At 42.4% G+C, this 22,200-nt stretch overlaps 1 protein-coding gene across 1 annotated transcript in view; it reads left to right on the forward strand.

Annotated features, from left to right (window-relative positions):
• LOC144818900 (cystine/glutamate transporter-like) overlaps positions 1–20,264 on the forward strand; it is an 868,430-nt gene extending 848,166 nt beyond the window's left edge. Inside the window, exon 12 of the mRNA XM_078676760.1 lies at positions 19,283–20,264. Coding sequence (XP_078532886.1) covers positions 19,283–19,350 — 68 coding nt within the window. The 3' untranslated portion in view covers positions 19,351–20,264. The remainder of the gene's footprint in view (positions 1–19,282) is intronic.
• The last annotated feature ends 1,936 nt before the right edge of the window (positions 20,265–22,200 follow it).

Consider the following 22,200-nt stretch of genomic DNA (forward strand, 5'->3'; position numbering starts at 1 on the left):
AAATGAGTCCATGAATAACTTTTCTGGCTGCCCCCAAGCTGAATTGCTACAATGTTACCCAGTGTTTTCCTCTGGGAGGGCCAGCCTTGCCACAGAGAAAATTATTTTTGTAGGATTTTCACTGCCAGGATGTGTGAAACCTTAAATATACATGTCCTACTTTTTAAATAACATGTGCCCTGCCCTATGGGCATTTAGGGTATGGGTAGGCGGAACTCATTGGATTTGTACTCCATGGAATTCCGCGGTGTTTCATAAAAACTACAGTCAATTTCGCGGCGTTCCAACAGCTGCTACTTTACATCTTGACATCTGGAAAATAACTATTCGTTTGCAGGCACAATAAAAACCAATGTGTCACGTCGATGTTGCTTTATTTTTTATTCAATCAGTGACTCACCGTGTGTCTGTCAGATTTAGGAGAAGTTTTACATTTGCCAGTGAAGTTGGAGTGCTTTATGATTGTTGAAGTCATTCGATCTTTCTTGAGTTTAGAAGATGCCATTTGGATGTGGGTGCACACTTGTGCATGAGTGAAGACTAGAGTATAAAACTAGCTTTGTTCCCTATCATACCATTTGGATAAAAGCATGGAAAATCATAAAGAGAAAACGCCACCTGAATGAGAAATTCAAAGGGAGATAAAATTCCTGCTTCTTATCTCATGGCAGACTTTCCATGGCTGTGTGTACGCAGGGTGGATGGGCGAGAGGAAGGCTGTGCACCTACGTTTGTGTACTAGCCATGGACCGGCAAATTACAAACACATCAATGTCTGAGCAAATATTTTATCTATCCTCAATTCACTGCCAATGCACTTAAGTACACACATTGACACCGATTCAGATAGGTGCTTATTTAAAATCTCTGAAAGATCTGGCTGTGCATTATCATGTACAGTATACAATATTCCCCGTGCTGGTCATTCAACCACACTGTCTTTTATCTAGAGTGTCCTCCCCAGAATTGAAGAAAAAGCTGTATATGCAGCAGGCAAGTTTGATGCGGAGCACTCACTTCTTTACTTTGAAGAATTGTTAGCAAAAGCCCAAAGCACACTCTTAGGTAGCTACATGGCCATGTAGACTTACAAGTTGGCTGAGATTGAGTATCTACTTTATTTAATATAAAAGCTAAGAAGACCCCTAGCAATGGTTGTGAGCGATCTATGGTTCTCAATTCTCAAAGAGGTCAAGCAACCACAGAGTCGATTACCATTGCACTCATTAGTGGGTTGATGAAATGATTTGAAGGTTATCATGAGGCCTAAGGGGTGGCCCAAAACCTTAATGAGTTATAGAAACATGCTTTGTAACTATTTCAGCACATAATCCAGCATATCAGTGCATGAGGTTGTGTAAAGAGGATATTTTATCAGCTGGTTAGCCGTATGTGGCTTTTGATTGGTTCACTATTGTCTTAATAATAAGAAGGATAATCATTAAAGGTTGCCTCTCATTATTAGGCTTGGAAGAAGTTTTGGTTTGCCCCAAATTTATTGGAGCCTTCATTGTCATGGAATGTTTCAAAGTGAGATGTTTAATTTATTTCACTGGACACAGTGGTCAGTCTGAAGCTGGGTTAGTAGCTCTATCTCCATGAAGAACCTAAATATTGGAGCAGTGACAAATATGTAAACTACAGTGGAGGTTGCCCTACCTCCAGGCGTCTGATATTGATGTATTTAAATCCCCAACAAGGCAGAGTGACTATTAAGTGGAGACCCCTTTAATCCCACACAGGTAGAATGAGTTGGGTTCAGGAATCTACTACTGTGTGTCTTATAATAATAGCAATTGATGCTGCAAATGAAAACCAACGCATCATGTGTGAAATCTCCTCTAAAGACGACTTATGAATCAAATGATTTTACTCAAGGACATCACACAGAGGATTTTGAGGACATGCATAGAGTGTTTCCCGCCCCTTTGAATATCTGTTGTAATTGATGATGAGGACAAATTCTGTCTTCATAAGGTTCCAAGTTGGACTTTGACATCTAATCTGGAGTGGTTCTGAGATGTACTTTTGGAGACATCCAGCTCTCTGGAGTCACAGCCACAAAGAGGATAACTGAAGCATTCCTTGAAAGCCTCAACTTTCAAACAACACACAATTGGACCTCCTAACAATATAATCATCACAATCAACCTGACCCTTAACTCCATGCCATTCTGCTATTCACTCCCTCCAAGTCACTATACTGGTTGGATGATGATCACTGTGCCATTCCATTCTCCATCCTTCACATCTGAAAAACCAATGATTGTTAAACCCTATAATAGAAAATCATTCTTACAATGACTATCCTAACAACTCACTCAAGTAGGATCTCACCACCACAGCGCGCACGCTCAAGTCGAGTCCAAAACACAATAGATCCAGCATCAAAATGAATGCAACACAGACATCAGGATTTAAACAACAGAATACAGCAGCACCTTGGTGCACACAAAAACTTTCTTTTATGAAACAGTGCCTCGAAAACAATGAACAAAATAGCCACAAAACGTCAATATGACCTAATTCTCTTGAAATATATTTTTCAGATATAGTCAAAATAACCAACCCTAATGAAAACTCATCAACTTGCTCAAGCAAGATCTCACCACTATAACAAACTCCTCCTCTAAGAGAAATATCCTAAAACCAGCTCATATTGCATGCCCCTTTGCAATTATGGACCACAAAGCGAAAGGCATTCACATCGTAACACACATCAACATTTTCTAAATAGGAAAGGGTGCATTTTAATCTTAATATACACTCATACATAAAACAAAGCCCTGCCCTCACGTTATACATATTTTCGTTGTACACACACACACAAATCAGAGTTTCTAAGGTAACAAATTACCGCCATTAAACAGACCCATTTTTTGTGAGTCTCCTCAGCACATTTAGGCTTTCAATCTCCATGCTGTTTTCATGATTGACAGCTCCTACTGTTCACTTGGGTTGACAGACATCCTTGTGCCCTGCTGGTGCTGCAACGCCGATCTTCCTTTCAAGACTGAGAGCTTCTTTTTCACATATTTGTAGACCTGAGCCACATGAGAGAATTACCTCCTCGTTTTGCTTTTCGCATTTCAAATCTAAACAAGAACAACACAATGCATATATGTAGGCAGACTTTCTATTTTTACAAAGACTGATATCAAAACTCCCCTTAAAGCCTAATGTACAGTTATTGTGCAAGTAAATATAATTAAGACATTAATTACTTTCGAAACCTTTAAATTAATTCCAATATCAGCGAAAATATAGTATCACACTGAACTGATGGTTAAGGGGTGCTACAAAGATGTCCTGCTCTTCCTGCCTCACTAAGGGGCATATTATCAAGAATAGCAATAAAATTATCGCTGCTTTAGCAGCAGGAAAATGCCACTAAAGCGGCGATAATGGGCTTGATAATATGCCCTTGTGAATTCCCATAGAAGCCCATGTACTGGTGTGCACATGGGCTTCTATGGGAATTCACAACAGCATATCAAGCCCATTATCGCCGCTTTAGCAGCAGTTTCCTGCCGCTAAAGCAGCGATAATTTTAACGCCGTTCTTGATAATATGCCCCCAAATCTTTACTTCACCCAATTAAGGGTGTAATTTAGAGTTCGGCAGATGTGTACATAGAATCGAGGGCGGCTCACACACGAATACTAATAAGGCAACAAACACAATTTTATGGGTCTTCAGGGGACTTCATTAGCTCTCCCCTCTTTCACTTTGGTCCTCAGTGTCCCCTACCTGCTGTTACATAATTTTCTTTTACCTTCCCTGCCCAGGAGTTGCTGCGGTCGTGTCCTAGTGCCCGACGTTACACTGCCCCCCCCATTTACATCTCTGTGAATTTTAAAGCAAAACTCTTACAACTCCTCAATCAGTCTGGGGGGCGGACGCACCTGTAGTCTGGATCTTGTGGTGACAAATGGCTGCAGCCCATCTTCACTCCTATGCACTGGCACCCTGTCTTAGCCAGTGGTTGGTAGAGACTCCGGTGGCTGACTCATGACCATTTCTGACGGCATAGTGGGTGGCTTTATGTTTTTAAAATGTGAGGTATCTCTGGTGACAGACTTCCCTTGCCTTGTAGCAGTGATCTTGCTCCCTTTCATCTCAACCACTTGTAAGGGGTTGGTAGCAAATCGATTGTCAGACTTCCGTCTTTTTTTCTGTCTGACTATCACCTGGTCTCCTGTGTCAATATCACTGCCTTTGGCTTGCCTACTGGTGTCCGCATATACTTCATCCTTTCTTTCCCGGCATCAGATGTTTGAATCTTCGGAAGTCCATACATTGAGTTGCTTTCCAATGGGGGATCTTTGTCTGGATTGCCTGACCAAACATGATAGTGGCAAGGACTTTCGCTAGTCGTCGAATGGGGTGTTGTGCAGTAGGCCCTTAGAACCCGGCACACAGCTTGGTCGAAAGATATTCGTTCCACCGACAGTCTCTGCACTGATCCTTTGAGGGTGCCCACAAAGTGTACACCATTTGCCTGAGGCTAGATGGTGGTGATGTGTTAGTGTTCAGTACCTAGGAGGGTCATGTATTGTTTGAACTCCTTGGTGTTGAATGGAGGGCCATTGTTGGACACGAGAATATCTGGTATGCCCCAGGTTGCAAATATATCATCCAGGACACGTATCACTTCTCTGATGAAGGTAAATCGCAAGTGTTCATCCATGAGCACCAATAGGTACTGCCCATTTCTTAGAGGTCCAAAGAAGTGAATGGCCACTCTTTCCCAAACATTGTCAGGGAGATCGGACATCGTTAGTTCCCTAGTCATCCATTTTTACGGGAACCATACCCACTCACGTAGAGATCACTTGGTGGTTACTATGCCATGATGGCCTTTATGAGCAAGCTCAATGGCATTGTGTGTTAGACTTTTGGGGTGCACAATCCTGTGTCCCCTTAGCAGGATTCCTTCCTTGGTCACAGCAAGTTCATCATAGATGTTGTAAAATTTTTGTAGGTCATCTGCCCCTTTTTCCTTTCATAGTTTGTATTTTCCATTGTGAACGTCAGCAGCTGTTTGACCTTGACCATGTCCTCATTCAGGTGGGTGGCCATAGCAACTTGGTCTACTGACAAGGATGGTGGAGTTCTGGAGCACAGTATAAAGATGAGGTCCCAAATTTCAATACAACCTAATTCGCTTGAAAGATCTTTTTTAGGTATAATAGAAATAACCAACGCTAGTACTACTCATCAACTTGCTCAAGCAAGATCTCGCCACAATAGCAAATATATCCAAATCCACAAACTACATCAACATACTCCTTTTTTCATTAAAACTATTATAAAATCAGCATCAAATTGAATGCCCCTTTGCAATTATTGTCCACAAAGCGAAAGGCATTTACAACTTAACAGACATCAGAAATTTCTAAATAGGAAAATGGAACATTTCCAAGAAAGAAGAGGACAGAGATAAACACAACTTCATGATTTCCTATCTAACATATCAGATCTCTCTCCTTCACCCATAGAAAACTCATCAAAACTGCTATAGCTACAAAGTCATAAAGCAGTGTAGGAATGAATTATGTGACCCAACAGCATCACTCTCCCCAAAAAAGGGGATGCCATAATTAATTGCTTCATATTCAATTTTTTATACAATCACGAATCACACCTATAACACCAAACAAAACCCCATCCACATACCAAATACTCAAAACCACTGCAACCAATGGTTTTGATCCCATCTGCTGTAGAGGAGCTTGTGACAGATAGTCATCTGGATCGTGCTCTTTTCCTGCTTAATTAATGATTATCATAATCATATTTCTGCAATCTCAGTCATAGTTCAATCCTTGGGGGCATCTTGTTTTTGGGTTGCCAAAAATAGCCAAACGTGCTTGATGATCCATTATGATTGTGAACCACTTGCCATATAGAAAAATATGAAAGTGTTAACATGCCCACACAACTGCGAGACTTCCCTTTTCAGGTTGTGAGTTTGCCCGCTCTGTTTCAGACAGACTACGACTAGCATACACCCTAATATGTCTTTGAGCATTTGGACATCTGCTATGCCAAGCCAGATGGCCCCTAGCCCTACTGGGCTCTCATCTACATTGACTTCTGTTTGAAGCATCGGGTAGAAATGTGCCTTGACTGATGCTTTTCCAATGGCTGTCTTGAAATCCTAAAAGCTTTCTTAACAAGTTGCAGAAGATGTGAATTGTTAAGTCTTGCAGCAGTTTATTCATCATGGCGTAGTTGTGTGTGTAGCAGGCACTGTAGATAGCCATGCCTAGAAAAGATTGCAGCGTGCGGACATTTTAGGGATGATTAGTTTCAGCTAGTGCTTCTCACTTTGTCAGGATCTAGTATCATACCTCTTCTGAGAAGATGTGGCCCATAAACTTGAGCTTGGATTGATGCAGTTTGCGCTTGTTGATGTTCAAAGTCAGACCAGCATCTGTGAGCAATTGACACACCTTCAGTAGCGCTTTGTCATGTTCTCATCTGGTGCTCACAAATATTAATATGCCAGCACTATAGATAATGGCGTTGAGCACTGGGGACAGTGTGTTTTTGCCCAAAAGGGAAGTCCTCTACCTCCTATACACTTTTACCCAGATGAGGTCGTGACACTAGGTTTTGGTATGGATTAGTTCTTTTATTTTTGTTTCTTTAGCAACACTTCTTTTATTTTTGTTTCTTTAGCAACACTGAATCTCCAGATATCACAGGTGAATAAGGGACAAAAACAAATCCAAATAAATCAAGGTCTTCTTCTCCATAAACGTCTGGTCTTTCTCTTTGGTCCTTTTCTTATGTCGGGGTCCCGATCTGTTTCCTCTCTGGCGGTTTATCTCCGAGTAAAGGGACAGGAAAGCAAAAAGAAGCAAAACAGCTTTAAATCAGCTATTCTTTTTATAGTGCTAAGATGGGGGAAAAGGGGTGTGCTCCACCACCGGTGTCCTTAAAGTGCAGTGCCTACGTCAGGGAGATTAATGTGCTGTTCTCGGTGTGGCCCTTAGACCCGCCCACCACCCTCTGAAAGAGAATGGATGTGCGGCTGTAACTTGCCTGGCGCCACAACCCTCCAGGGCCGTGGTGTAGGGAGAACCCGCCTCCGTGTCCCTTCCAGGGGAGCCGGTCCTGTTGGCATTACTCGCGTCCTCGTCTACTCCTTCCGCTGGTCGCCCAGGTTGGGGGTCGTTTACTGCAAAGTCACCCGTGGTTCCTTCTGTTCTGCTGGACTCGGGGACGCCTTCCTCATCTTCATCCGTCTCTCTGGCTTCCCGCGACTTGCCCGTTTCTCGTTCCTCCATCTCTGCCTTTTGTCCCTCCTCCAGGTCCCTGCTTCCGGCGCTGTGGGGGAGAAAGTCTAGACCGGCACCACTACTTCCAGTCAGTGGAACACCGGTGGCCATGTTGAAGTTCTCGAACTTCTCGGGCGGTCGGATGGAGTCGGTGTCCTCACAACAAGCACTGGAATGACGTGCCTGATGACATTCTGGAAAATATCAGCAGCCGAGGAAATACCAAAACTCAGTTGTTTGTACCTGAACAGGCCTATATGCATTGAGAACATGGTGATATATCAACAGTTCTCTTCTAAGTCTAGCTGATGATACCCCTTGTTCAGGTCAAGTTTTTAGAATATTATGGTACCATTTGGTTATGTTAAAATGTCAGTAATTTCAGGTCCCGGAGTCTCTCTCAGTCAATGGCCTTGTTTGGTTGATGCATGTCATCTAGGGGTGGGCGAAATTTGCGAAGTCGGGCTATGGTAAAAAACTGTAAAAAATCTCTACGAGCATGCAAAAGTTCCGCAAACACGCAGAATTGCTTGTTCGGCCCGTTCACGATGCATTTTTCCTGTACGCGAACGCTGTTTGCGTGCTCAGGGAGAAATGTCTTGCAAACACGCATCTTGAAAGCGCGAACAAACTACAAATTCCGAAAAGCCGTGGATCGCTGAATTTTTGGTAATTCCGCGTTCTCCTTGAACGCGAAATTACACAAATTCCGCAAATTAATAAAATATAAAGCACAGCTGCTACTCCAAGGAGTGTCCTGGCACTGTTTGCCGAATAGTGTCAGCAGAGGCAAGAAGGAGTTATGGTCTGGAAAAAAGCCAAGTTTTCATCTTCTTCTGAAATCAGGCGTTGATTTGATGCTTCTAAGGGTCGGCGCAGTTTGTTCCAAAGGGACGGGTCAAAAAGGAGAGGGCTTTTCCCCTGGACGTAGCCTTTTTGATACGTGGTGTACTGGCCAGGAAAAGGTTAGCAAAGCGAAGATTTCTCTGTGGGGCATAGAACAAAATCCTGTGTTTTAAATAGCCAGGGCCCATTCCGTATAAGTCTTTCTGAGTCACAAGCAGTGTCTTAAAATAATCCTTTTCCTCAGTGACAGCTGATGAAGACTCCTAAAAAGGCTTGACACGTGAGCATCACGGGGGAGCCCAAAAATATTTTGGGCCGCTGTCTTCTGGACCAGCTGAAGCCCATCCATCAGGTACTTAGGCATGCCTAAGTAAAGGGCGTTCCCATAGTCAAGACGTGATATGTTCAGGGCTTGAATCACTTGTTGCCTGGCCGCCAAGGACAATAGGAACAGAAACTTCTGAAGAAGTCGCAGGAGGGCAAAGCAGGTGCCCACTACGAGTTTACTTGGGTATGGAAGAGCAGTTGACTATCAAATTTAAAGCCCAAGTTTCTAACCACCTGACTTTTGATAAGGGGAAAGCATCCGGTGGCCAGGAGTACTGCAAGGGTGTCTCTGCATCTGAACCAAAGAACAATAGCTCCGTCTTTCTGGCATTACATTTAAGTTGGTTCACAGACAGCCACCCAAATACGACTGAGAGGCAAGCACTAATTAACTTGCACCGGGCAGGGCTCATTGTTCTTCCACATGAACAGCCGATGGGTGTCATCTCCATAAAACACATTTTTTGCCCAAAGGATTCTACCAAAGTAGCCAAAGGCGTGAGGTAGATATTGAACAAAGTCGGGCTCAGGGCAGTACCCTGAGGAACACCAATATTCAGCTTGTGGGAATTGACCTAGTAGGGGTGGCACCATACCTCCTGTCCCCTCCCCTTGAGGAAAGAGGCCAGCCATTTCCAGGCCAGCCCCCCAATGCCAACCGAGTGGAGACGTGTCAGGAGAATATGATGCGAGATCGTATCGAAAGTGGCTGATAGATCTAACAGGACCAGCAGCGTCCTGTCACCCACTTCCAGACCAAGTCAAAGAGAGTTAACAACCTCCAACAGTGCTGTTTCATTACTGTGAAAAGGGCGAAAGCCTGATTATGGGCACTTTTCCTTCGGTGTCTTATGTTGGCACTACTACTATCGGGGAGACCCATGGAGTTGGTCCCTTGGAGTCTACGATGATGTTGAGCGTCAGTAAATTCTCTATCTCCTTTTCAATGGCTTTCAGCATTTGAGTGTCTTACTTGCAGTGCTCTAACCACCTCCACCTGGGCAAGGAGGAGCACCTCCATCATCAGTAAATATCCTTTCTCCTCACCCTCACTCTCACTTGACAGGGTTACTGATGATTCAGTATTCGACGACTGGTAGGATCTCGGATGGTGGATTGACACAACATGCCTAACATAATACCTTTTTATGTAAGAGGGGCTGCTGCGTGACTTTTTCCAGATCTCTCTTGTGTTTTTTGTCACTGCTCTGCCTTATTTGAGAGGCCCGACACACCACTTTGAAATTATTTTATTTTCCACATCCATGGCACTTCTGCCCTAGTGCAGGGCACTTGCCTTCATGCAGGAAGGGCAAACCGCATCAATAGCAACATTTTATTGCTTTGGTCAACTGTGATTTATGCCTTCTCTGCTTAGGGTTTCATCTGCTTCTTACAGCTAGAGCTGTCACGCTGGGTGGAACCTGCCACCATTGCTGCTGCTTATTGTTCCCCTCGCAGCCAGGAACATCCTATCTAGGCTGAGTGTTTCTTGATGCCTTCTGAATGAGTCCAATAGGCAGCCATCATTTATTCTGATCATCATTGAAGTCACAAAACCTGTAGTGTTTGATGAGGGCTTCCAGTGTCTCCACAAATGTATCCATGGTTTCACCTGTCTGTTGTCGAGCCTTGTTCAAAATATAACTTATATATACACAAAACCATACAAACATACATATAATTATATATGTGGAATTTGTTTAGTTTTATGTGTACACGAAACCATACGAATTCCACATATATAATTATAGTTTTTTCAAGTAACTATTACTCGTGCCCTAAGGGAACTATAACTTGTGCCTTCACCATGCACTGCTTGTGACCACACATTTTACATCCCTTATGACATCTTCTTTGACATCATTGATAATATCACTGCAACATTTGCAGTGAAATTATTGAGGAGAAAGCAATGCATGGCAGGGTCCTGATTTGTAGTCACCTTAGCGCACGAGTTATAGTTATTTAAGATGACTATAAATATAAATGCCGGATTTCAATGATTTTGTGTGTGCGTGAAATCTGAGCCTAAATATAACTCTCTGTAACCTTTGTTATTTTTAGTGAAAATATATATTGTCTGGCCAATAGGTGCTTATCGGAGACACACTTGAGATCTCTCTGTGTTTCTGTCCTAAGCATACTTACAGCACATTGGACATGTCATGTATTGGTGTATTGGGTCACGTGACCTGGGGACACCATTCGAAGCAGGGGGACACAGTGGCTGTGATATATAGAGTTACTTAACTTTTAGATCCCTACAGTGTAGATAGGTGAGCAAACAGCTGTCTTGTATTGACACAGATAACAGAGTGCATATTGACGCTTTGGAGTGTGAAAATAAGGGGGAAGCTAGTTTAAATAGTCAGAGAACAGTGATTTATGTTTAAAGGTTGCAGCACACATAATCCTCTACGATTGATTATTGAATTAATTGTAATACACAAGGTACTAGTGTTTGTAAAAATGAGGATTTGTTTAAATTGGTTACACTACGTTTCCCAGACTGCCTTATTGTGGGTTGTACTGGGCTTAGTATAAATAATGCAATATGGGTATTACTCCTCCAACCATGAGCAAGGCCCCTGCGGCTGAAACGCGTTAGTTTGGTGTACAGATTGAGGCTTAATGGTGGATTGAAAAGAAAAGGAACTTGTAAATTTCAATACCTGAGAGCAGCACAAACAGGTGCTTCATTTTGAGTAGTTAATGCATGGAAAGTGTCAGGGAGAACCATCAAGCTGGAGCCTAGAAAAAAGGGTGGGTCCCAAAACACAAAATCCCCATGCATTTTCAATGGATTTCTTTAAGAAGCGCTTCAGCAAAAACTGCTGAATGAAATGACACCAAATTTGGCAGGAAGCTAGATCTTGGTTCACAGATTGTGCTTTTTCTGATTTAATATGAGTCCGCTCATTAGTTTTTGAGACATTAATGTTCAGAAATATTTGTATATCTGGACAGTTGGGTTTGAGGGACTCAAACCCATTTTTTTTTAAAATAGAGTCTTCTTATTGGCCCAGGGAGCATTGTTTCCCTTGGGCCCCCTCACTCTTGCAGGAGTCAAACTCCCAGCAATATGAGAAAATATTTGCCGGCAGCCATTACAGGACTCAGGGACTTAGTCCCCCATCCTCAACCTTTAAAAAACTGTGGGCGGAAACTGAGGCCCGATTGCAGATGTAAAGATACTACTCGTAACTTACCTTTGTGAAAGCCAAAAGTCGTGAACTTAGACTTTTTGTCGTAGTTCACCTTTGTGAATAACAAAAGTCGTATACGTAGACTTTTGATCTAAGTTTACCTTTGTTAATCGGGCCCAAAGTCTGCTACCAGTGGATGAGAACTTTAAGATGTTTCCCTTCAGCTGGGAGCAGACTCTTGATCTGTTTCCCTGCCTGCTCTAACGCGGGCCCGGAAACAGAACAAGATATTGCTCCTGCTCAGAGAGAACAGCATAAATAGCTGCTCCCTCCAGGTGAAAGCAATGCTAACTTCCGCACCATGCAGGGAGTGAACTGGGACTGGGACCCTTTGTCTGTAGTCTTTTTATCTTCTCTATGCAAGGATTTATTTTAGCACTGATTTCTGTAAGAAGACGCTTGAGGAACAATCACATTGCCAAAATTTGCCATACACAAGGTTACTGGAGAAATTACCTTGTGCTCATTTACGCATGTGTATTGTTAGGTATGCACTAGACATTCACCCAATGAGGTAGCACTTACTCATTAACCAGTAGAAAGTACTCCAGTAGGGTAGATATTTTGTACAAAACTGTGGACTCTTCTTGGATAAATACACAGGCAAGTTTCTATTCTGGCCTTGATGCTCATTTCACACAAATCAAACCTCAAAGGAAAGCACTTACAAATATAAACAAAGCACATGCCTCGTTGATGCTCCACTTATGTAAAGGAGAAATCATCCTAACTTCTTGCACTTGGAAAAAGCAAAGCAAGTGTGTCTCTACAGTTCCACGTTGAAAAATGATCTGAAATCCTTCATGGAGGTGAATGCATTGTCGATTTATTGCAGTCTCTTCAATAGTGACTGTCCAAAACAAGTAGGTTCTTTCTTGTCCTCTCCTGGTCTGAGAGCAGAATCCATGGTTCTCTCATACTCCTGAGTATAAAAATTTGCTAAATCACCTATGAGCTCTGCCCATTTGACCCCTCCTTTCCACAATAGTAGTATGCAATAGTCTTCCCGCGATTTTCCAGGCTGATAGACAGCTCAGCTTACCAAAGTGACCCTAGCACATTTCTTACCAATTTTGATGTCACGTTCTTGATGAAGAGGAATATGAGGACATCTGCACCAAACAAAGACGCACTTACTTCATATAATTAAGAGGAAGAACCCTTGCTTGTTGGAGATTCAACTCCATTACCTTATGATCCTTTATGTAGCTGCAGTGTAGAGTGTGCAATAGACAAAGGCAGCCGCGGTCGGTAGTGGGAGTACCTGCCTGGCGATGACGTGGGGAGGGGGAGGGGCAGGGTGGGGGGGAGTAGTAAACTATGGATTATGGAGGTATACAGGTAAGGAAACATATAAATAAATAAAACAAATTTCATTACGTGCACTGCATCCCCAAATGCGATGCAGTGCACGCAACGAAATTTGTTTTATTTATTTATATGTTTACTTACCTGTAAACCTCCGTAATCCATAGTTTACTACCCCCACCCTGCCCCTCCCCCTCCCAAAGGTCACGGCCCGGCAGGTACTCCCAATATCGACCGCGGCTTGACAAAGGTTAAATAAAATTATAGTTAGGTATGATAAAAAGATCTGCTTTTGTTGAAAGAAAACCTTAGAAATTCACTGAAGAAACCAAAGGTTAAAGTGACGTTATAGTTACGTGAATATGTCAGTGACAACATTAATGTTGTGAACTAAAAAAAGCACAGAAATTCACCAGTTATATTCAGCAGAGCTAACTTTTGCCACCGCCATGCACTGCGTATGACCTCACATATTACGTCACTCATAACATGTTGTCTGACATCATTTATGACATCACTGCCGACATCTCAAATCACCTCACTGATGGTGAAGTAATGGTGACAGAGGTTATATTGTTGGTGGAGTTCTTTTAGTGTTGCTATTGATGGTTGTGATGTTTGGTGTTTTAATAGTGGCAGTATTGTTGTGATGGTATTTTGATATTGCTATTGTTAATGTAAACAGTGGTGGTGATATTGGTGGTGGTGGAGGTATTGGTGTCATTGGTACTGGTATTATGGTAGTGCTATTGGTATTTAGAGCTGTGGTGGTGTGGTATAGGTATTGAAAATGGTAATATGTGGGGTATTACGGATAGTGCTATTGGTGTTATAGTTGGTATATAAGATGGCTTTGGTTGTGGGATTAGTAATGGTGTGGTACTTGGTGTTGTTATTGGCGATTTGGCGATGTGTGACCTTAGGTGTGCCTTGGTGGTGTTATTGGTAGTTCTGGTACTGGTGAAAAGGCTTCACTGCCCATGTTGCTCAGTCAATGGTCTATAAGTATTTGTAAGAACTAATTAAAATAAATAATCGAAATGTATAGCAGTATTTGTAATAATGGTGGTAGTGGCGTAATTGACAAAGTTGTGGCATTGGTGGTTGGCGGTTGTATGGTATTGGTGTCGTGATAAACAACATAAAGTTATTAGGGGGTCATGTTATGGTCAGGATTACATTTGATTCGCTTCAGGGCGAAGGCATTCGCAAAGTGCCACCTGCAGTAAAACAGGATTGCTTTCTTTATCCAAAGCATGTATGACTGTGTGATGGTTGGGTGTGCATTTAAATGTAAAATAGTCCCTCATATATATCATAGTAAGCACTCCAGAAGAGGTAAAATGATGTACCAAACAGCATTTAGCTTGTGGTGAAAAAGAAATGCTCATTGGATTCAAGATGTGATTGTCAATGCCTGAAGATAATGGCAGAAAGAGCAGAGCAAAATAAGCTAATGGTTGACAAAGGCTGACCCAAAGCCACCTCTGTATATACTGTAAGCACTAAGTTACCCCGGGCCAAAACCTGTGCCCTTACAGAGTTATACTTTGATGAAAGTCAAAGTGTTTCTCCAGTCTCTTCACAGACTCTCTGTTATTCATCAATTACTTCCATATTTGAATTTGACTCTACCTCAGGGAAATCTTCTAATACACTGTGGTCTAGCTTTACAAACACTTCGCTATGAAAAGGAATAACTTACTTTTGTAGTAGTTCTGCAGTTCAAGAGTAAGCAGAATAGCAAAATATTTGTGAAATGAGCCTGTGGCTTTTCTTTATCAAGGAGTGCATCACAGGCATTGTTCCTTTCTGACCGATATTTGAGCTCATCAGTTGTCTGCCGAGAATGGTTTGCATTTCATGTATTGTGTACCTCTGGTGTAGAACAGAGGTGAACATGTAAAACTGCAAATCGTGTCTCAATAAAACATACTGGACATGTATTTAACTGGTTTAAAAAAGAACACAAAAACCAAGGCACTTTACTTCTTTACAGAATAAAAACATCAACTGAGTGTTTTTGAGCCAAGCATGTCATGTTCTAAATAAGAACGACCTTGATTTACTTCATTAATTAGTTTACTACCCATGTATGCGTCAAAGCTGCACAGTGAAGCAGAGGATAATTTACATGGTGCTCTCAGGACAATAGCCCTCTGAGATCATAAATAGCGCACATGCCGTGTGTGTCACTTAGGTGGTATTCAGGGACTTGTTAACTGTAGTGATTGGCGTACACCAAACAACTGGGGCATATTATCAAGAAAAGGCGTTAAAATTATTGCTGCTTTAGCGACAGGAAACTGCCGCTAAAGCACGATAATGGGCTTGATAATATGCCCTTGTGAATTCTCACAGAATACCAGGTTTTGGTGTGAAACTGGGCTTTTATGGGAATTCTCAGTGGCATATTATCAAGCCCATTATCGCCGCTTTAGCGGCAGTTTCCTGACGCTAAAGGGGGGGACCATTTTAACGCCCTTCTTGATAATACGCCCCAAATGTTTCTTTGTGATCAGTGCCCAAACTATGAAGTGCATGGTTATTCCGAGTGATCTATTGACCTACCAGTCACTACACTGGTTTATGTATCAGAAATTCTCGAGTGTGCATTCAAGTCATTTCCCTCATGTCTGAACCTCTAAACATTTCTTATTAACTCCACACTTTCGTTCCTCAAACTGATGCCAGTGAAAAAGTCAAGTTAATTTCCATCCCTAACTTGGCCAACTTGTAGTGTCTCCAAATCTAGCATGAGCTTTATGACATGCAGGAGAATGAGTGACTCACGCCCTTCAAGTTATCATCAGTGAAACCACCTGAAGACTGAATGGGGGAGAGGTGGATGGAAATCATTGTCCTAATGAAGCGTGCTTTTCACTCTGGCCCTCCTGGGCATCACTCAATATGTGATTCCTAGTAGTTGGGTGGATTCTGATCTTCTCTGAGAAGAAAGAGCTGAGGGGCTTATTTATGAGCCCTTGCGTCACTTTTGCCCCACTGGTGCGTCCCATTTTGTGACGCACCAGCAGAGTTAAAAATGCGCCATGTTGCGTCATATTTACAAAGTGACGCATCTAGAGAGGTGCGTCACTTTGTAAAACTCTGCGACACATTATACCTGCGCCAGGTATAATGTATGCAGGCTGGGCGTTTTGACGCAAGAAAGCCTTGTAGAAGTGATACAGGGATTTCACTGCGTCACTTTTAGGATGCAGATGCGTCAATATCTTACGTCTGACTCACAGTATGCATAAGACTGATGCAAGCCAAGCCCCATGTGAAAGGACACATTGCTGGAGTTGCGTCACTTTTGTGAAACACTCCAGCAATGAGTCACTTTTGCGCCTACAGATACGCCAGAAATACTGACGTATCTGTAACTCCTTGCGACAGGATGCGTCATACAGTAAATATCACGCATCCATTATGTCTCAAGGATGGCGCACTGAGAAGTGACGCATCGCTGCTTTCACGCAGCGATGCATCACTTCTCATAAATGAGGCCCTGAGTGAAGCAAACATTAGAACCTCAGGCCGACTGACAGCTCCATTCAAACACTGTATAGCGTGGTTCAAAAGTAAAACCCCACAATGGAAATGACACTTTCAGATGGATAACTAGAAGCTGAGACACCATTTCAAGTCAAAGCCCACCCACAACTAACTAAGTAACTGAGCACTCAATCCTGCAGTATCTGCTCTCTGTGATGTGAGTATAGCTGCATAAAGAAGAACATGGTCTAAAGAGGCAGAGGTGGCGATTGCTATAGCATAGTAGAGGCATTGAAGTGATCAGAAAAAAGGTATGGTGGTGCTGGGTGTATTGAAGAGTCTAGAGGAGATGTTTACACTATGGCCGCCCTTAAGCTGTCAACCATAGATTATGGCCTTTCGTAGGCATGACTGACACTATTAGTAATTTATATGTATATCTTCAGAATTAGGCTGTTAGCTGTCAAGGGCTGGGAGACTAAAAACATTTAGTCAGGTTTGTGCTAAATCATGAATTTACCTTCCTTTTGATCAAGCATATTTGCTTTGAGAAATGGAATGGAATGAGTTTGTTACAAAATGAAGCACCTCGATGCAGATAGTAATTTATTCTTGAAAAATATCTCTTTTGTTAAACTTTTAGGACCAGATGTAAAAAGCATTGTTGTGGTCGCAAACACCCCGATTCAGAGTTTGTGACCCCAAAAATATTTTTTGCCATGTGCTAAACCCATTTTAGGAGTCAGAAATTCTGAGGGCCCGATTACGAGTTTAGCAGTGCGGCGTCGGAACGGCCCCGCCGCTGCACCGCCAAACCATGTGAGAACTGGCAGGCGGTTTCTTTGGCGTTCCCTTGTCAGTGCCTGTAAAATAGGAACTGCTATGGGAATGTCAAAGAAAGTTCCAGTATGGCATGGACTGTGAAGTCTATGCTGTGCTGTAACTGCGGGTGCATGCACATAGGGGGGCACATGTAGTGCCCCCCGTGTTCATCCAAGTGGAGTGAGCCTTTCTTTCCTCATCACCACTGTTTTCATGGAGGAAAGATATCCATGAAATCAGTGGCGGTAGGAAAGTCGTAATATGCTTGGCGGGACTGCGTGGGTCCTGCCAAGCATATTACTGCCTCAACCCTGCTGCTACCTGGTAGAGAGTCGGAGGTCCCAGGGGCGGCACAACCGGCAGGGTCGTAATGTGGTGGTTTGAAGACCGCCACCACCGCCTTACCATGAGTCTGGCGGTCTGAGGACCGCCAGACTCGAAATTAGTCCCTTACTGGGTTTAAAAATGGTTTGGTAATTGCTATTTGGAAGGGGTGTATTGTAGGCGTCGCTGCCAAAAAAGCAATTCCTATCCACATGTACGTATGGTTTAGGACCAACATTGCTGTTGTAAACTGCTGATATGTTACTAACTTTCAAGTTCGGGTGGAAACACATTCGCAAGCATGAAGGGGTCCCCTTGGCAGCGTTGGGAAGGGCCAATTCTCAAACAATGAAAATATATATATTTTTAAAACAGCCCTTTTTTTAATGGAAATGGGTTGCATAGTTTTGTTTTCTAAAGTTTAGTTTATTGAACGGTAATCACAGATGTGGTGGTCTACTGACCCCAGCAGTCCACCATCCTTGTGAAGGCCTCCAATTGGAATGAGGCATAATTTGAGAGCTACCTCATGAATATTAATGAGGTAGGCAGCATTGCCACACACCCCAAATTTGAAATGCTTCTAGCCAGAGTTAGTGAGAAAAGTGAGAGCATTGAAGAAAAAAATCAACATATTGGTCACAGAGCGAAACATATCGTGAAATAAGCAGCTATCTTAATCCGTTAAATCTATAATCGAAAAAAATCTTCTAATTCTGAGTGTAGTGCGTTTGTAAATGTTTCTCAGTGAATCTCAATTGGCAAAAAACCTAAGCATTTGGCCATCCACCCTCATCTGTCACAGAAATGTAAAAGTATGCGGCTAATGCGCCGACACTGGTGCTGTATCGTTGCTTGCTCGAATTAGTTAGCCACAAAAGTTACAGATTTAAAATATTCATGTAGCTTTCGTCCGTTTCATGGAATTGTAACCACGTGCACAAGGGAGCGTATGCCCATCACATATTCAAACTCCTATCTGTATCTTCAAGGTAATATTTGATGGTAATAAAAACAGAATAGCATATTATTTAATGACCTCTGGAATGGAAGCAGAATCGGAAATGCCCTGGAGTGATTTTTGCTCGACCAGGCACCTGGTTATAGCGTTGACACACTGAGATAGCCAGAGTGCTGCCAAAGAGAAAGCCTAAAGTGGACATGACAGCAAATGCAAATGTGATCAGTTCTATATTTAAAATAAAAAAATGTACAGGGATTTTGAGGGAAAAATAAACTGTGCTGGCATGTGACATTTTATACCACAAAACAAAATAGATTACTGGAACAGTCTTCAAAATGTATTCAATGCAGCATCTTGGAAATAGGTGACCGCCCTTTTGTTAAAAATAAAATTAGTGTCAAATGCAATTTTATTATGTTTATGTGGGATCGTGTGGCTTATTTGTAGAGATGTCCACCTAATATTCGAACTTGTTTGTTCGCCAATTTTGCTGCATGCATCAATGCTATACATTTGAGCTTAATATGTTGTGAGACTAAGGCCTAGCAGGAGCGTCACCCAGAGTGCCATCTTAAATCAAACTTTCTGTCTCGAGGCGTGACAAGTAAAAGCTTTCCCTGATAATGCACTATGATGTGCAAATTCATCAGGGAGCTTCTTTGGCTGCTGTTTATTTTCATCTTTTTTTTTTGCAGATGAAGCAACCAGAGTGCTGCAGATTATCCTGGAAGTCGTTCCCACCGAAGAGGGCCGAACTCACTGAACAAACGGCATTGTGGGGCAGTTGTGCCTTTAAGAACTCATGCAAAGTCCACCTGTAATGTGTGTGAAAGAGTGACCGAGAGAAAGAGAGTAGGTGTATGCCTGTTGTGTGTGTTTGTGTGTGTTTGTGTGCGCGCGTTCTCACATCCCTGCATGTGAAGTGTGCACGCTCCAGTGGATATTGTTGGAAGGTCCGAGAACCGCAGGACCCAAAATCCTATATATGGAATCGACACTGGTGCTGCAGCAGTAGCATTGGGATGACAGGAATTTATGGAAACCAATAAAGTTCCCTCTGTCGGTCAATACGCATACTCAACAAAAACAGCACTTTTTCTTTCACCTGTAACACCACCAGTCAGAGAGCTACAGACTCCTGGGACAAGCCATGTGTTTACCGAGGCTCAAGACTTCAATATATCCTTTTATTCCATCTGCCAAATAATGTTAGTGTGGTGTGTATGAAATCAGAATAGCACACCCTCCTGTTCAACCTGCGTGATTGTGACTCTTAGACGTTTGTCAATATTTGCAGACTCCTACCAGGTGCAGTTAGCTTGGCTTCTCTTTCACCATTGTGTACTTTTAGAAGTGCCATCCACAGCAGCAGTTTGTTGGTGCAACCACACACAATTGAACATCTTCCTTCCTGTTGACCACATCTGTGGTACTCGAAGATAACGTTGATTGCATCCATTGCATCTTGTTAATAAGAAACTATCCAGATGAGTTGATCCGATGCCAAGCCCAGAGGGGGCATGGAGAGTCTTGTTGTCAAATCAAGAAGCAGGTTGAGATAGTGGCCTCTCCAGTCCCCTGGAAAGAGACTGGACATTATTATCTGTAGAGGGGTTTCCCAATTACACTTCAGTGCATCCGGGGCTTTGGTCGTCTGTAAAAAAAAAAAAAAAAGAAGAGAGAGGATTTCTTGATTCCACAAGCTGAAAAGGAGTTTAATGAAGAAAACAGACTGTTGTTAACCTGTCACAATAATATTTGTATTCGTCTGCTACACATTCGAAGAGTTGCATTTTCAATGTGATTTGTCAAAACGAATCATTGCATGAATGTGGCCTTAATTCCCTAGAAGTCCATGTCTGTGGCATCTTGTAAATAACTTTGTACATTCTCTAAATGGGGATTTGTAACCCAAAACTATGTTTTTCAAATGATCTCATTGGAGCAATAAATGGTAAATGTAATTTATTTTTAATAGGAAATTATGTATACACATTAGAACATCATGAAGCATGAATCGTGTGATTTCTTGCATCAGTAGGATGTTTTATCTTCCCAATGACCACGAAGGAGCAATAGCAACAGATAAATCCTGCTGTGTGTTATCAAAGAGCTGTGGGAATAGCCCTTTATATTGCTAATACTTTCAGATCAGGATATTTCCACATCGCCAGGACATTTCCGATGCTCAGCTTTTCCCATATTGTTCAATCCATGATAACGTTGGCACACTCCAGGATCGGAAATGCCAATGAAAAATGCTTATGTTCGCCTCCATCTCTCCTTGGTCATTGGCAGCAGCTCCAGAACCATGTGGCCTTCTTGCTATTGTGAGTTTACATGTGGCACCATGTGGCCTCCTCCCTCGGACCTCTTGTGAAATGTAGACAACACTCCATAATGCACTGTATTGTTCATTGTGCATTATTAGCACAATGCTCCCCAATGCTCCCGCCCAAGCAGAATCTTCTAATGATTAACATGTGTCTGTGCACTGATCTATAATGAACATGGGGTTAATTTCCTCCATGGTTCAAGGCACCGTCTTCGAGACCAAACTTAAAGAACTTAGGGGCATATTATCAAGGGGGTTTAGCTCCGCTTTTTTGGCTTTAAAAGCCAAGAAAGAGGAGATAAAATTATCTCCCTATTACCAATCTGTCGCTAACACCAGTTAGCGACAGCTAATAGGAGATAGCGACCATCTTGGGAACCGCTTTGCATGTCAGTGATATTTATCACTAATGACATGCAAAGTGGGTGTGCCAAGATGTTAGCGACTGCAAACAGTCGCTAACATCGTTATCTCCTATTACCAACTTTTGGAGATATTCGCGCTAAGCGCGAATATCTCCAAAAGCTAACACCTGCCCTGAGCAGTTCTTAGCCATGTTATCCAATGGGAGGTGGATAACATGGCTAAGAGGATTTGCTCGATAATGCATGAATATCGCTGACTTTTCAGCGATATTCATGCATTGCGGCCGTTTTTTATCGCATTTGTGATAAACCTTGCTAATAGCAAGGTTTATCTGCGATAAAAATCGCCGATTTGCGGCGATAATTTTTGTCTCTAAACAAGTTAGAGACAAAAATTATCTCTATTGGTTGGTAATATACCCCTTAGGGCCATAATATCAAGACGGGGCGATAAAATTATTGCCGCTTTATCGGCAGGAAATTGCCGCTAAAGTGGCGATAATAGGCTTGATAATATGCTCTTAAGAATTCCAATAGAAACCCAGGTTAGACATCTAACCTGGGATTCTATGGGAATTCTCCAGGGCATATTATCAAGACCCTTATCGCCACTTTAGCGGCAGATTCCTGCCGATAAAGCAGAGATCATTTTAGAGCCACTCTTGATAATATGAGCAAGAACTTCGTTACAATTATCGCAATTTTTAAAACGGCGATAATGGACTTGCTAATATGCGTTATAGAATTCCAATAGAAGCCCAGGTTAGATGTGCAGTACATCTAACCTGGGCTTCTATTGGAATTCTATAATGCATATTAGCAAGCGCATTATCGCCGTTTAAGCGGCAGGTTCCTGCCGCTAAAACGGCGATGATTTTAACGAGGTTCTTGCTAATATGCCCAGCACATCTAT

This window comes from Lissotriton helveticus, chromosome 2_1 (genome assembly GCF_964261635.1).
Source record: "Lissotriton helveticus chromosome 2_1, aLisHel1.1, whole genome shotgun sequence".
Taxonomy (NCBI): domain Eukaryota; kingdom Metazoa; phylum Chordata; class Amphibia; order Caudata; family Salamandridae; genus Lissotriton; species Lissotriton helveticus.